This window comes from Elephas maximus, chromosome 5 (genome assembly GCF_024166365.1).
Source record: "Elephas maximus indicus isolate mEleMax1 chromosome 5, mEleMax1 primary haplotype, whole genome shotgun sequence".
NCBI classification, from domain to species: Eukaryota; Metazoa; Chordata; class Mammalia; order Proboscidea; family Elephantidae; genus Elephas; species Elephas maximus.
This window is the reverse complement of record NC_064823.1, coordinates 161,912,474-161,929,746: the sequence shown is the minus strand read 5'-3', so window position 1 is coordinate 161,929,746 and position 17,273 is coordinate 161,912,474. Positions and strand designations below refer to the sequence as shown.

At 47.1% G+C, this 17,273-nt stretch overlaps 1 protein-coding gene across 4 annotated transcripts in view; it reads right to left on the bottom strand.

The window, feature by feature from the left end:
* Positions 1 to 17,102, bottom strand: part of GRK4 (G protein-coupled receptor kinase 4) — a 107,917-nt gene extending 90,815 nt beyond the window's left edge. For 2 of the 4 annotated variants that reach the window (XM_049886640.1, XM_049886642.1), the window contains exon 1: positions 16,457 to 17,102. In XM_049886640.1, the coding sequence (XP_049742597.1) occupies positions 16,457 to 16,493 (37 nt within the window). In that variant the 5' untranslated portion in view covers positions 16,494 to 17,102. The remainder of the gene's footprint in view (positions 1 to 16,456) is intronic. The other 2 variants (XM_049886641.1, XM_049886643.1) reach the window with 1 other exon arrangement.
* Positions 17,103 to 17,273: the final 171 nt, after the last annotated feature.

Sequence of the window (17,273 nt, the reverse complement as noted above, 5' to 3'; positions counted from 1 at the left end):
CATCTGCATAAGGCAGGTTGTTAATGAATCTTCCTCCAATCCTGATGCCTCCTTCTTCTTCATATAGTCCAGCTTTTTGTATTATTTGCTCAGCATATAGATTGGATAGGTATGGTGAAAGAATACAACCCTGGTGCACACCTTTCCTGACTTTAAACCAATCAGTATCCCCTTATTTTGTACAAACAACTGCCTCTTGATCTATGTAAAGGTTCCTCATGAGCACAATTAAGTGTTCTGGAATTCCCATTCTTCGCAATGTTATCCATAATTTGTTATGATCCACACAGTCAAATGCCTTTGCATGGTCAACAAAACACAGGTAAACATCTTTCTGGTATTCTCTGCTCTCAGCCAGGATCCATCTGACATCAGCAATGATATCCCTGGTTCTATGTCCTCTTCTGAAACCGGCCTGAATTTCTGGCAGTTCCCTGTTGATATACTGCTGCAGCTGTTTTTGAATGATCTTCAGCAAAATTTTACTTCTGTGTGACATTAATGATATTGTTTTATAATTTCCACATTCGGTTGGATCACCTTTCTTGGGAATAGGCATAAATATGGATCTCTTCTTTTTTTTCCAGTCAGTTGGCCAGGAAGCTGTCTTCCATATTTCTTGGCATAGATGAGTGAGCACCTCCAGCACTGCATCAGTTTGTTGAAACATCTCAATTGATATTCCATCAATTCCTGGAGCCTTGTTTTTTGCCAATGCCTTCAGAGCTGCTTGGATTTCTTCCTTCAGTAGCATCGATTCCTGATCATATGCCACCTCTTGAAATGGTTGAACATCGATTAATTCTTTTTGGCATAATGACTCTGTGTATTCCTTCCATCTTTTTTTTTGATGCTTCCTGCGTTGTTTAATATTTTCTCCATAGAATCCTTCACTATTGCAACTCGAGGCTTGTATTTTTTCTGCAGTACTTTCAGCTTGAGAAACACCAAGCGTGTTCTTCCCTTTTGGTTTTCCATCTCCAGCTCTTTGCACATTCATTATAATACTTTACTTTGTCTTCTCAAGCCGCTCTTTGAAATCTTCAGTTCAGTTCTTTTACTTCATCAACTCTTCCTTTTGCTTTAGCTGCTCGACGTTCGAGAGCAAGTTTCAGAGTCTCCTCCGACATCTATCTTGGTCTTTTCTTTCTTTCCTGTCTTTTCAATGACCTCTTGCTTTCTTCATGGATGATGTCCTTGATGTCATTCCACAACTCGTCCGGTCTTCAATCACCAGTGTTCAATGCGTCAAATCTATTCTTGAGATGGTCTCTAAATTCAGGCAGGACATATTCCAGGTCATATTTTAGCTCTCGTGGACTTGCTCTTATTTTCTTCAGTTTCGGCTTGAACTTGCATATGAGCAATTGATGGTCTGTTCCACAGTTGGCCCTTGGCCTTGTTCTGACTGATGATATTAAGCTTTTCCATTGTCTCTTTCCACAGATGTAGTCAATTTGATTTCTTTGCGTTCCACCTGGCAAGGTCCATGTGTACAGTCTCCATTTATGTTGGTCAAAGAAGGTATTTGCAATGAAGGACTCGTTGGTCTTGCAAAATTCTATCATTCGATCTCCAGCATTGTTTCTATCACCAAGGCCATATTTTCTAACTACTGATCCTTCTTCTTTGTTTCCAACTTCCACATTAAAATCACCAGTAATTATCAATGTATCTTGATTGCATGTTTGATCAATTTCAGACTGTAGCAGCTGATACAAATCTTCTATTTTTTCATCTTTGGCCCTAGTGGCTGGTGCATATATTTGAATAATAGTCGTATTAACTGGTCTTCCTTGTAGGTGTATGGATATTATCCTATCACTGACAGCACTGTACTTCAGGACAGATCTTGAAATGTTCTTTTTGACGATGAATGCAACACCACTTCTCTTCACGTTGTCATTCCCAACATAGTAGACTACATGATTAGCTGATTCAAAATGGCCAACACCAGTCCACTTCAGCTCACTAATGCCTAGAATATCAATGTTTATGTGCTCCACTTCATTTCTGACGATTTCTAATTTTCCTAGATTCATACTTCGTACATTCTAGGTTCCGATTATTAATGGATGTTTGCAGCCGTTTCTTCTCATTTTGAGTCATGCCATATCAGCAAATGAAGGTCGCAAAAGCTTTACTCCATCCAAGTGTCTGTCAATTTGTCGTATTGTGGGGGATTGTGTGTTGCTGTGATGCTGGAAGCTATGCCACCGGTATCCAGATACCAGCAGGCTAACCCATGGAGGACAGGTTTCAGCTGAGCTTCCAGGCTAAGACAGACTAGGAAGAAGGGCCGGCAGTCTACTTCTGAAAAGTATTAGCCCGTGAAAATCTTATGAACAGCAGTGGAACACTGTCTGATATAGTGCCGGAAGATGAGCCCCTCAGGTTGGAAGGCACTCATAAGACAACTGGGGAAGAGCTGCCTCCTGAAAGCAGAGTTGACCTTAATGACACGGATGGAGTAAAGCTTTCAGGACCTTCATTCGCACTGGAGGTACTGACTTGTTTACACCAAGGAATTTGGCAGACAGCTACCTTGGCCCGCTGACTGGAAGACATCTATTTTTTTGCCCATTCCAAAGACAGGTGATCCAACAAAATGAGGAAATTGTTGAACAACATTATTAATATCACACACTAGTAAAATTTTGCTGAAGACAATTCAAAAGCAGTTACAGCAATTCATTGACAGGCAACCGCCAGAAATTCAAGTCGGATTCAGAAGAGGACGGGGAATGAGAGATATCATTGCTGATGTCTGATAGATACCGGCTGAAAGCTGAATATCAGAAAGACGTTTACCTGTTTATTGACTACGCAAAGGCATTCAACTGCGTGGACCGTAACAAATTATGGATAACATTGCGAAGAATGGGAATTCTAGAACACTTAATTTTGCTCATGTGGAACTTGTACATAGACCAAGAGGCAGTCATTTGTATAGAACAAGGGATACTGGATGGTTTAAAATCAGGAAAGGTGTGCATCAAGGTTGTATCTTTTCACTATACTTACTTAATAGGTATGCTGATGAAATAATTCGAGAAGTTGGACTATATGAAGAAGAATGTGGCATCAGGATTGGAGGAAGGCTCATTAACAACCTGCGTTATGCAGATGACACAACCTTGCTTCCGGAAAGGGAAGAGGACTTGAAGCACTTACTGATGAAGATCAAAGATCACAGCCTTCAGTATGGATTACGCCCCAACATAATACAAAAATCCTCAGACTGGAATAAGCAGCATCAGGATAAAGAGAGAAAGGACTGAAGTTGTCAAGGATTTCATTTTACCTGGATCCACAATCAACACTCTTGGAAGCAGCAGTCAAGAAATCAATGGACATTTTGCACTGGGCAAATCTGCTAAAAAAGACTCTTTAAAATGCTGAAAAGCAAAGGTATCACCTTGAGGACTAAGGTGTGCCTGACCCAAGCCATCATATTTTCAGTCTCCTCATATGCACGTAAAAGCTGCACAAGGTTATAACAAAGACTGAAAAAAAATTGATGTCTTTGAATTATGGTGCTAGCGAAGAGTATTGAATATACCATGGACTGCCTGAAAGACGAACAAGTCTGTCTTGGAGGAAGTAGCCAAAGTGCTACTTGGGAGCAAGGATGGCAAGATTTCATCTCACATACTTTGGATGTGTTACCAGGAGAGACCAGTCCCTGGATAAGGACATCATGCTTGGTAAAGTGGAGGGTCAGGGAAAGAAGAGGAAGACTCTCAACAAGATGGACTGACACAGTAGCAACAACAATGGGTTCAAGCATAACAACAACTGTGAGGATGGCACAGGACCACACAGTGCTTTGTTCTTTTGTATGTAGGGTTGCTATGAGTTGGAACCAAATTGACAGCACCTAACAACAACAACACTATTCTCATTTAACCGTAAAAAAAAAAAACCTGTCATCGCTTCAATTCATAACAACCCTATAGGACAGAGTAGAACGGCCCCAAAGGGTTTTCAAGGAGTGCCTAGTGGATTCGAACTACCGACCTTTTGGTTAGCAGCCGTAGCTCTTAACCACTACACCACCAAGGTTTCCTTCATTTAAGCACAGGCCAGTGACAATGTGGCCCCGGCATTTCTGTCCCTGGAGAAATCTAGTTCTGACAGGTATATTGCTGTTTTTAGAACACAATTCCTAATCTACTGACGGATGATCAATAATGGGACTCCCTTGTTCATCTGAATGCCATCATCTAGTGTTGCTTAAGAACAGCTTGGGTCCCTCACACACCCAACAATAACTCCTGTTCTAAGCCTTTCTCTCAAGTGCCCATGGAGTGGAAGGAAGGGACTGGCCAAGGCTGATTTCAGTGCTCCTGGTGGGGACAGGCCTCCCCAGGCAGGGTCGTGGGAGGGAGCTGCATGGACTGTGATGCCTTGTCCAACACTGAGGGTTTGTTTGGTCTGTGGTACACAAGGCTGTGTGCAAACTGTACCTCAGTAAAAAGAAATAAATAGATCTCACGTCCCTCAGCTGTGTTGCTGGTTGTAGAAAAGTATCCATTTCATATTTTTAAAAAATTTCTCAGAGCATGAAATTAAAAAAAAAAAAAGCACATGCATCTGCCAAGCATCTGAGGTAGGTCCATCTGCTCTGACTGCACCCACTGGCACTCTCTATGTGGTTATCCAAGACCCCAGGAATGAAGCACACACGCCGGCCACGGCCCGCGTTGTCCTGCATGATTTAGTCCAGCCCACTGCGCAAGCCACACAGGCTCGCTGCTGTCCTGCGACACACCTCAGGGCCTCTGCCTTTGCTGCTCCCTCCACTTGGACCCCTCCCCCAGGTGTCCTCACGCCTCCTGGTCTCTTTCCCACACCTCTCCACAGAAGGACCACCACGACCACTATATCTGGAATGTAACCTCCTCCCAACACTTTCGCCCTCCACCTGTTTTTGTCACCTCTGTAGCACTGCTGTCCCAACAGACATGAGGTCTGACAGAGAGCTGAAGAGCACTGTCTCCAAAGAGGACGACAGGGTCTACTCCTGGATGTCCCCCACCCACAACTAGCTGGGTGACAACTTCTCCATGCCTCATCTGTAAAATGGGGTATTTACAGGATCTACCTCTTGGGCCTGTAGGGAGAAATAATTGAGTTACTACAGTGTCTGCCATTTTTGAAAACGATATGTGTTAGCTACCATCGTCTTAGTTGTCAACACCATTATTATCAGAGATGACATTCCTTATTTATTTACTTATTTGCTATTATCGATCTTCCCCCACCAGAATGTCAGTTCCATGAGGACAGGAGCTTTGTCTTACCCACTGCTGCATCCCAAGACCTGGGACAGTGCTTGCACAGTGTACATAAAACCCATCGCCACTGAGTCAATTGCGACTCATAGTGACCCTACAGGACAGAGCAGAACTGATCCATAGGGCTTCTAAGGCTGTAAATCTTTACGGAAGCAGACTGCTACATCTTTCTCCCACAGGACGGCTGATGGGTTCACACTGCTGATCTTTCAGTTAGCAGCCAAGTGCTTAACCACTGCACCACTAGGGCTCCTTTGGCACAGAGCAGGTATTTTAAAAATACCTGTTGATACACAAAAACCAACTCAAAATGGATCAAAGACCCAAGTGTTAAGCCTAAAATCTATAAAGTTCATAGAAGAAAATATATGGACAAATATGGTGTATAAATAGACTATCAAACATAAGCAGAAATGCACAAATGGCAGCAGGCAAACTAGATAACTGGGACCTCCTAAAAATTAAATACTTATGCTCATGAACAGACTTCACCAAAAGAGTAAAACGAGAACCTACAGATTGGGGAAAAAAAAAAAAATTAGCTACGACATTATCTGGCAAGGGTCTAATCTCTAAAATTTACAGAAAATTTCAACAACTCAACAACAAAAAGACAAATAATCCAATTAAAAAATGGGCAAAGGACATGAACAGACACCTCACCGAAGAAGAGATTCAGACAGCTAACAAACACACGAAGAGACGCTCCTGTTCCCTAGCCATTAGAGAGATGCAAATCAAAACTACAACGAGATACCATCCTACTCCTGCAAAAATGGCACTGATCAAAAAAACAGAAAACAACAAATGCTGGCGAGGTTGTGGGGAGACCGGAACTATTATATGCTGCTGGTGGGTCTATAAAGTGGTACAATCACTATGGAAAATGGTATGGTGTTTCCTCAAAAAGCTAGAAATAGAAATACCATATGATCCAGCAATCTCACTCCTAGGAATGTATCCTAGAAAAATAAGAGCCGTCACACAAAGAGACATATGCACACCCACATTCATTGCTGCATTATTCATAACAGCAAAAAGGTGAAGCAACCTAAATGTTCATCAATTGATGAATGGGTAAATAAATTGTGGTACATATACACACAGTGTTAATACTACGCAACACTGAAGAACAATGATGAATCCGCGAAACATCTCACAATGTGGATGAATCCGGAGGGCATTATGCTGAGTGAAATAGATCAATCACAAAAGGACAAACATTGCATGAGACCACTGTTATAAAAACCCAAGGAAAGGTTTTCACGCTAAAAAAAACAATCTTTGATGTTTACAAGGGAGGGGAGGGGTGGGGAGGGAAAATCCCTAACTACATAGTAGACAAAGATTAATTTTGATGAAGTAAAAGACAACACAAAATATAGGGGAAGTCAGCACAACATGAAAAAGGCAAAGCCATAGAAGCTTCCTAGACACATCCAAACACCTTGAGGGATTGAGTTACTGAGGCTACAGGCTGGAGACCATGGTCTTGGGGGACAACTAGGTCAACTGGCATAACATGGTTCATAAAGAAACTGTTCTACATCCTACTTTGGTGAGTAGCATCTGGAGTCTAAAAGCTTGTGAACGGCCATCTAAGATACGTCTATTGGTCCCATCCTGTCGGGAGCAAAGAAGAATGCAGAAAACCAAAGACACAAGAAAAATATTAAATATTAGTCTAAAGGACTAATGGGCCGCATGAACCACAGCCTCCACCAGCCTGAGCCCAGAATAAACAGATGGTACCTGGGTACCACCACTGACCACTCTGACATGGATCACAATAGAGGTCCCAGACAGGGCGGGAGAAAAATGTACGGCAAAACTCAAATGCTCGAAAAAAAGATCAGACTCACTGGTTTGACAGAGACTGGAGGGACCCTGAGACCATGGCCCCTGGACGCCCTGCTAACTCAGAACTGAAGCCATCCTGAAGTCCACTTCTCAGCCAACAAACAATAACACATGTCAGGAACGTACTTCTTAGTTCAATCAAGTCTACGAGACCAAATGGGCAACATCTGCCCAAAAAAGCAAAGGTAAGAATGCAGGAAGAGGCAGGAAAACTAGAACGGACACTGAGAACCCAGGGTAGAAAAGTAAAGGGGGAGAATGCTGACACATTGCAGCGGTTGCAATCAATGTCACAAAACAATTTGTGAATAAATTTTTGAATAAAAACTAATTTGCTCGGTAAACTTTCACCTAAAACCTAATAAAAGTTTTTTTTTAAACTTCACAATAGGTTTACACACAGGAAGAAACATTCTTTGATGGTTACCCAGGATGGGAGGAGGAGGAAGAGAGAATCACTAACTAGACAGTAAAACCAAACCCACTGCCATCGAGTCAGTTCAATTCATTGCAACCCTATAGGACAGAGTAGAACTGCCCCACAGGGTTTCCAAGAAGCAGCTGGTGGATTCGAACTGCCAACCTTTTCATTAGCAGCCAAGCTCTTAACCACTGTGCCAACAGCTCCAACTAGATAGCAGACATGTATTAAATCCTGTGAAGGGAAAGGCAGTACACAATATGGGGGAAGCCAGTACAATGTGACCAATGCAAAGGAAGATACTGAGAGGTACACAAGAATAAAGGGCAACTATGGTAAATACTATAACATACACAATCCTGCAACAACAGCAATAACAAATGGTAATTTGTGAGTGGATACGTTGATAGCTATGCACATTAACAGGTGTGGGAGAACACAGGAGAGAATACCTACGTGCATATATAGGTACAGCTGTGGATATGTCCACATACATATTTCCATGTACTGCATGTGTATTCATACATGTAACGGAGCAGTTATACAGACTTCTTAGACATAACCAAACGCCTTGAGTGACTGAGCTATGGGGCTTGAAGGCTATGGAATATAGTTTCAGAGGACATCTAGGTCAATTGGCATAGTATAGTTCATAAAGATACACTTCTACGTCCTAGTTTGGTGAGTAGTGTCTGGGGTCTTAAAAGCTTGTAAGCAGCCATTTAAGATAGAACTATCCGTCTCCTTCTGTCTGGAACAGAGGAGAGTGAAGAAAATAAAAAGACTAAAGGAAACAATTAGTGCAAAGGACTAATGGACTACGTGAACCACAGCCTCCTCTAGCCTGAGATCAGAAGAACTAGATGGTGCCCGCCACCACTTCTGACTGTTCTGATCAGGAACACAGCAGAAGGGCCTGGTTAGAAAGGGCAAAAAACGTAGAACAAAATTCAAATTCATAAAAAAGACCAGATCTACTGGTCTGATAGAGACTGGAGGAACCACCAAGACTACTGCCCTAAGACATCCTTCTAATCTGGAACTGAAGCCACTTCTGGAGGCCACTTTAAGCCAAATAATAGAGTAGAACTGCCCCCACAGAGTTTTCAAGGAGCACCTGGTGGATTCAAACTGTCGACCTCCTGGCTAGCAGCTGTAGCACTTATCCACAATGCCACCAGAGTTTCCAATAATAGATTGGTCTATAAAATAAACAATAACACCTGTGGTTCTTTAACACTCAACTGCAGGAGACCAAAGGGCAACATTCGCCCAAAAGCAAAGATGAGAAGACAGGGAGGGGCAGGGAAACCAGATGAATGGAAACAGGGAATCCGGGGTGGAAACTGGGAGAGTGATGACACATTGTGGGGATTACAACCAATGACATGCACAATTTGTCTATGAATTATTGACTGGAAAACTAATTTTCTCTGTAAACTTTCACCTAAAGCACAATAAAATGTTTAAAAAAAAGACTGTTGAAAGAATGACCAACTCAAGAAATACATGTTGCATGACTGCACATGTAAACGTGTACCTACCACACTAACCACTGTGAACCTCTCAGCTTTTGGAACTCAGCAGATCTGAGAAGGAATACTGGACAACTTATTTAACCTGAGTCTCAGGTCCCTCACGAGTTAAATGAGGCTAAATTCCACACTTCCCAAGCTGTAGTGAAGGGTATGTGAAGTAGTTATGTAGTGTGCAATGCTTGGCACACAGTAAATACTCAATAAACACCACTAATTTGTATTCCTAAAGAAAAACACTAACGCCAAAATGAGGCAGACGGACAGAGGCTTGCAAGCATCTGAAAAGGACCATTTTTCCGGGTAGTGAGCTACATGCAAACCTTGGGGAGCTGGTTTTGAGCCAAGCTGTTTGTTTTCTAAGCTAGTGACCTAGCTCATGTCTTGCTGCTTCATCATGGCTCTGGGACGTAACAAAATCTATGACTACAACCACCACTGACGCTGAGCACTTTCTAAGTGTCAAACATCAGGCCACTTCATCCCATTTCACCCTCCTGCCAGCTCTGGGACGTGGAGGAGTGTTCACGGGTCCTGTTTCACAGATGAGAATGAGGTGAAGGTCCATGATTAAACAGCCCGTGAGATGAACATCCAGGGTTCACACTAGTATACAACGGACCCAAAGCCCACACTCACAGGGGTACAGGCTCTGGAGTCAGGTGGCCTCAGTTTGATTCCCAGCTCCCAACGCACAAACCATGTTAGTACTGAACCTCTCTGAGCCATTTCCTTAAGCTCTACAATGGGTATGGGTGGGGAAACACCTCTTACAGACTCCTGGTTTCTAGTCCTAGCTCTGCCTTTTCGCAGGAGGCGCAGTGAGGTACCTGGTTGGTGGGCAACACTCAGTCCACATTTCCTGACTGGGACAGCAATCTCCCCAAGGCCCTCAGTCTGGGGCTATTTTGTGTTTCTCCTTCCTTTTTGACCTGGAGCACAGGAGGCGGGAAACTGGACAAATATGCTGGTCCTGCAGGCAAAATCTTCTCTTCTCTGACTTCTCCACCGGTTCAGAGCGTGAGGTGGGGCCCCTAAGCCCAGGAGCTCCCTTAGAGGATCAGCATGAGGACTCACTGGGATAACACCTTAGCACACTGCCTGGTCAGGCACACACTTACTAACACCTGCTGATGTCAGCTGTCCTCACTGACCACCAGGCTCTGCAGGCAAGCGTGCCCTGTGCTTTAATTCCTCTTATCGACCCAAACCTTTAGTTTCCAACACATATTTCATCTTCTTTTTCTTGAACCTAACAAAAATAACAAATTGCTTCCTTAGTCTCCGAATACTAAGTGCCAATTATATGCCTAGCTCTTAAAAAGGGTACAAAGTGAAGATAAGAGATAGGGCCTACCCCTATATAGATTACAATTCAGAACCAACAGCAACACTTTCAGGAACCTCACATTCCAGACCCCCAGAAAGCAGAAAGTGGAGGGAGTTGGATGAAGGAGAGAAAGCTACACAGAAGAGGATGAGGTTAAACTGGACCCTGAAGGATGGAGAGAGAGACTAAGTAGGAAGCAAGAAGAGCCCACTACACAGAAGGTGGGAGAGCAGACAAGAATGTATCCAAAGGAACCTAAGAGTTGTTGATATACACAACAAAATGCAGGCAGAATCCCTGGGTATGGGAACAGCTCAAGTACAAGAAAGGAAACAAACATATTGGCTACTACACCTCTGGAGTCAAAGTGTTTATAAGCTAGTTCTAGAAACTCTAGAAATAACACTTTCAGCCTCCTGAATTAGGACTTTTGACACAACTTTGAGGCTTCTCCCCACTCGACCCTCCAGTCGGCGTCCTCCTGTGCCGCTGTCACCTTCTTTCTCTTCCTCCTCTCTCCCACCGCCTATCCCCCCCCATACTCTTCACCCTCCCAGCCCCTCTAGTCCTGGCACCCAGGGCACCGGGGTTGTTCAATTCAGCATATAAATGTACCCTTGCCATAACCCTTTGTTGTCCCTTCACCCACAGCGCCCCCTTTTTTTACCTGTACCCCAAATCCTTTCGGGATCCCCTATCCCCTATTGGGTGTGGCCTTGGTGGGGCTGTGAAACACCGGTGCCGACCTAGTCTACTGAATGCTCTCTCCCAAGATAATCAATCTTGAAAGGAGGCAAAATCAGAAAAAATGTGGGCTCTGCTGACCCAGGGGCAGCGGCCACCAAGACCTGACTGCCAATCAGAAGCCCCTGGTCTAACTCCATCTGAAACTGTGCCAGCCAGTGCCATCTAGCACTCCGACCCTCACTCCGGCTCAGTTTTTCCGTTGGCACTGCTCACTCGCTAACACCATGTCTTCTACGTATCTCTCTATCTCCCCGTTAGAAGGGGAGCTCCCGAGTGGCAGGAACTTCTGACCATGTTGTCTGTGCTGTAGGCCTGACCTACAACAGTGCCTGACACAGAAAAGGTACTCATAAATACCTGCCGAATGAACGAATGGATGGGCGGGCCCTTGTCCTGTCCTTTTCCAGCCTGGTTTTTAGGTTCCTGCTTTAATTCTCTAAGCCACCTATCATCTTTTCAATAAATTTCCTGTTTGCTTAAGTTAGCTCCTTGCAAGCAAAAATCCTGGGAGGTAGGGGGCTTAGCAAAGAGGAAGCATTGGTGGGAACAGGTATGTTAACTATGCGTCAGGTGCTAAACAAACTGACAAAAAACAGGACCAGCCTGAAACCAGCATGGACCTGCTAGCTATAAGACCAGAATTCACATTAAATGTGACTATCTTATATTCCTCCCTCTACACTTTTGCTCTCACGTTCTCTAAAAGGGGTTAAAGCCCCTTTGGGGATCGGCACAGTGGCTGTAACATGTAAGCTCAAACATAACAACGATTGTGAGGATGGTGCAAGACTGGGTACTGTCTTGCTCTGTTGTACTCTGGGTCGCTAGGAGTCGGAACAACTCGACAGCACCTAACAACAACATGAGTTGTAACTGAATCGGAAGCGACGTGATGGCGCCTAACAACAAACAAAAACAGCAGCAGAGGTGTGATGAGAAGCAGTGATTTAAAGTGATTAAAAGTCATAAACTGCTTAACCAAGGTGTTACAGAGAAAAAAATCCAAAAAAAAAATTAAAAGCAGTGATTTTTGAGTTTTATTTCATTAATAATATGATCATTTCAGACTTCGAGTGTGCCTGGCCCAGTTACACACAACGGCTAGTCCAATGCTGCAGCATCCGCCAACGTTCCTGTATGGGAGGGAAGGGTTTCTAGCAATCTTCTCTCACTCAAGGACCAACAAGAGAGAGAGCGAGAGCGACAGCGAGAGCCAGACATGCAGAGACAGACAGCAAGAGAGAGAGACACAGAGAGACAGATGGCGAGAGACAGAGACAGACAGCAAGAGAGAGACACACAGCAAGAGACAAAGACTGAGAGAGACAGAGACAGACGGACAGTGAGGGAGAAAGACAGGGAGAGACACAGAGACAGAAAGAGAGAAGAGACTAATTCTATTTGGAATAAACTGGGAAATGACAGGACTCACCAATATTAAACAAACATTGCACTTCCCAGGGCCAAAATACAACCGTTGTGCTATGTCCACTCATTTCTAAAGCTAATGTTCTAAACATGAGCCAGAGAAACTAAAAGCAGAGTGATCCATGAACAGACATTGTGCCAGGAAGACACTTCCTGGGATATACTCTACACGTTTCTACAGCAAACCAACCACTACAGCTGTCGACTTGGGAAAACAGCCTTAAGTTAAAACCAACACTCAGCATACACCCACATATTACTGATATTTCATATTCAACTTTCCTAAGCGTTAACCAAATCCAACATGAGGCCTCTTTTTGAACAGGATTAAACACTGAGCACTGGAGGCAGAGCTGGAAGAGCCACAAAACCGTAAGTTACTACGGGACTCTTCAGGGAACAAAGTGCTGGGCGTCTGTGGTGAAACATACTGGTTTCATGTTATTTACCATTTATAAAGCACTTATCTCTTTATACAACACTTATCTCTTTGGCATAGTGGTTAAACGCTACGGCTGCTAAGCAAAAGGTCGGCAGTTCGAATTCACCAGGTACTCCCTGGAAACTCCACAGGCAGTTCTACTCTGTTCTATAAGGTTGCTATGAGTCAGAATCAACTTGACAGCAGCGGGTTTGATTTGGCTGGGTATCTCTGTCGGAAGGAGCCCTGATGCTGCCATGGTTAAAGCACTCGACTGCTAACCAAAAAGTCAGCGGTTTAAACGCACCAGCCATTCTGCGGGAGAAAGACGTGGCAGTCTGCTTCCATAGAGATTACAGCCTTGGAAACCCTTTGGGGGCAGTTTACCCTGTCCTACAGGGTCACTGAGTCTGAATCGACTCGACAGCAATGGGTTTAGTTTGATGTCCGTCAGAGACCTCGTGGCACGGTAGTTAAGCACACACGGCTGCTAACCAAAAGGTCAGCGGTTGGAACACACCAGCATTCCGTGGGAGAAAGATGCGACAGTCTGCTTCCATACAGATTACAGCCTTGGAAGCCCTGTGGGGCAGTTTTACTCTGTCCTTCAGGGTCGCTTATGAGTCGGTATTGACTTGACAACATACAACAACAAATTTCTGCAGCATCATAACAAAGGCGGTTTTGGCACAATACTCACTTTTTGTATCTCATACCCAGATATGAAGGTAAGGCAAGCAGGCAGAGTAGAAAGAACCAGTGTCACCAGGTGGAAACCCCAGGGTTTTGCTCAGCATGACTTGTATCGGCAAATAAATGAGACAGAGGTGGGAGAACAGGAAAAGCACCTTTATTTCGTTGTACAAGGAAACGGAGTCAGTCGGAGCTGCTGCAGCCAAGACTGCTGGCCAAGGGCAGGCAGGCAAGTTACTTTAAAAGGGTTTCACAAGTAGGGAGTTCATTCTTAATCGTACTACTACTACTACTGCTACTACTACACAGGCACAATGAGGTTTACATAGAACTTCCAAGCAAAAGCGGGATTCAAATGCAAAGCTGGGGGGTGGGGTCCTGGTTTGGACCTGACTGCTCTGAGGATAAATCATTCTGTGACGACCTTGGAGTTCAGGGTGATGACCTTGGAGTTCAGGGTGACGGACAAGACAGAACCAGATCCCCAGTAACAGAGACAGGAGAGAGCGGATTTGCTCTCAGCACGCCACGGCTTTAACAGAAAACTAAGGCCTGGCTCTCTCCACTCACTCTCAGTTCTACAGAAAAGAGGTGAGCGAACACACACAAACACTGAGGGTGAGGAACCCGCACTCAGCTCTCCATCTCAGAAACACTTCACAAGAGAAGGGCCTCTTTTTCTTCATCCCAAGCCTTCCACTTAACCCCTGAATTGAGTATTTAATTCCATTACTTCAGTTACTTCAAGAACTCCTGTACCAGGTTTATAACTCAGGTCTCAAACGTGTGGGGAAACCACGCCACTTCTCATCAAGACCTCTCCTCCCGAAGAGGAAATGAGAGGGCAGAGGCGGTTAGAAGCTGGCGGAAGGGACACGAAAATAGAGAGCGGAGGGAAGGAGCTGGCTGTCTCGTTACAGGGAGAGCAATTAGGAGTGTATAGCAAGGTATACACAGATTTTTATATGAGAGGCTGACTTCATTTGTAAACTTTCACTTAAAGCACAATAAAAATTAATTAAAAAAAAAAAACCTTTCTTCCTGAAAGGCATGTCACATAAACGGGAGATGGAGAAGCACCCAAAGGAACAAGAAAAAAGTGAAACAGCTGATGTGTTTCCGTCTAGATTAATTGCTCTCACAGACATACCCTATAATCCAATGGCAACATGAACTGTCAACGGTGTTCAACGAACAGCCCATGTCCCCAGGAACACCACTTCCCTGACGCTGTTGCCTAGCACTGAAGCCTGAAGCTCCAGGGAACTGTGCATTTCACTCCAATTTCCAGGGTGTCCTCAAATATCTAGCGCTGGTGGCAGGAAGCTGACAGCCTGTGTGTACTCTGTGCTGGCACAAAGACAGAACGGCTGCTAGGTCACTCCAGGAAATGACCCAAAGTCACCACCTCAGAGTGAACCACCTTGGCTGGGAGAGGAAATTCAGGTCTGTGAGGCAGGAGACAGGGACACGTTGTCTGAGGCAGAGGACTTGACTCTGGTGGTCTCCAGAAGAGCAGGGCCAATTGCTCCTTTCATATTGATCGTTATTGTTTTTGGGTGCCATCCAGTCGATTCCCACTCATAGTAACCCAATGTGACACAGCAAGCTGACCTCTAAGGTTTCCTGGGCTGTAATCTTCGCCGGAGGCGGCTCTGGAAACACAGGGGTTAAGTGATCAACAGGCTGCTAACTGAGAGGTTGGTGGTTCCAACCCACCAGCCGCTCAGCAGGAGAAAGATGTGGCAGCCGGCTTCTGTAAAGACTTACAGCCCTTGGAAACCCTACTGGGCAGTTCTATTGTTTGGTTTTTAAGAAATCTTTAAGGGAGCAGATTGCCAGGTTTTTCTCCGGCGGATCTGCCGGGTGGGTTCAAACGGCCAATCTTTCAAAGGGTGAAGTATTACTAACTTGTTTTTGTTTAACCTGTCACCAGGTTGCGCTGTTAACCCACTTTAAACACTATACAGCTTTGAAGAAGACCTGGAAAACAAACTTTATTACAATCCCAGGGTCTAAAAACACTCCTCGGGGGTTCACCGTGGTCGCTCACTTCCAGGAGCCTTTTCTCGGACTTTTGTTAAAAATCTCTGAGGCAGGGAGTCTGTCTGCCACCTGCACTTGGCCCTCCTGCTCCCCCACCTCCAAGGCAGGGGGTCTGTCTGCCGGCTGCACTTGGTCCTCCTGCTCTTCCCCCCCCAACCCCGCGGACACGCAGACAGGACCCCGCTCCCCAGGTGCTGAAAGCACTTGTGTGACCCCAGATGGCCCAGTAAGCGCAGCACTGGGAGCAGGTATGCGCTGCGACTCCTCCCCACCCCTGCTCCCCATCAGGTGTGCACTATGGCTCCCCCGGCTCCCCCCCCGTTCCCCTCCCCGGCTCCCCCCCCGGCTCTCCCCGGCCCCCCCCCGGTTCCCCGCCCCCCGGCTCTCCCCAGGCTCCCCCCCGGCTGCCCCCGGTTCCCCCCCGGGCTCCCCCCCGGGCTCCCTCGCCCGGCTCCCCCCGGCTCTCCCCGGCCCCCCCCCGGTTTCCTCCCCGGCTGCCCCCCGGGCTCCCCCCCGGCTCTCCCCGGCCCCCCCCCCGGTTCCCCGCCCCCCGGCTCTCCCCAGGATCCCCCCCGGCTGCCCCCGGTTCCCCCCCGGCTGCCCCCCGGGCTCCCCCCGGTTCCCCTCCCGGTCCCCCCCGGCAGGCCAGGGCACCTCGGGCTCGCGCCCACCCACCTTCGCGGGCCTTCAGCAGCAGCCTGTTGGCCACCATGTTCTCGATCTCCACGTTGCGCCACCGCCCCCGCCGCAGCCGCAGCCGCCGAGGCCGATCCCGCCGCCGCTGCCGCCGGGCAGGAGCTGGGGCCGCCGCCCGCCCGCCGGGCCCCCGCTGGAGCCGCCGCCGGGGCCGGTCCGGGAAGCCGTAGGCGCCGGGGCCAGCGAGGGAGCGGACGGGGCTGGGGCGGCGGGCGGCCGGGCCTCCGCGGGTCACCGCTCTCACTGTCGCCGCGCCGCCGCCGCCGCCCGGGCTCCTCTCGGTCCCATCGCCCTGGCCTCCCGCGCGCAACGCCCTCCTCAGGGCCGGGCCCCCGGGCCGCCCCGAGTCTCCGCCGAGCCCCGCTGCAGGGACGCGCTCGCTGGCAGGGCCGTCGCCCCCGGCGGCGACGGCTGCTGCCGCCGCCGCCCGCCGCTCGCCCACCGGCCGGCCGGCTAACGGCTTCCCGGAAGAGGGAGCCCGAGCGCCCCGCCGCCGCCGCGCTAGAGGCCGTGCGGCGTCACGCGGAGCACTACAACTCCCCGAAGGCACCGCGCGAACAGGAAGTGCAGTCGGGGGATGCGAGGCCTGCTGGGAGTTGAAGTTGCTCCGAACCCCTGTGGAGTTCGGCCTGTCACCGATGTGCCCCGTTCTCGCGACAACTGCGGAGCTGGCGCAGTTGTCGCGAGAAGAGGGGGACGGTCGTACCTTGTCGCCGGCACGTGTTTCGTCAGGTATTCTTGCTTCTACCTGGCCCGAGGTCGTCCAGCCCGGGCAGGCGTCTCTCCTCACGGTCTG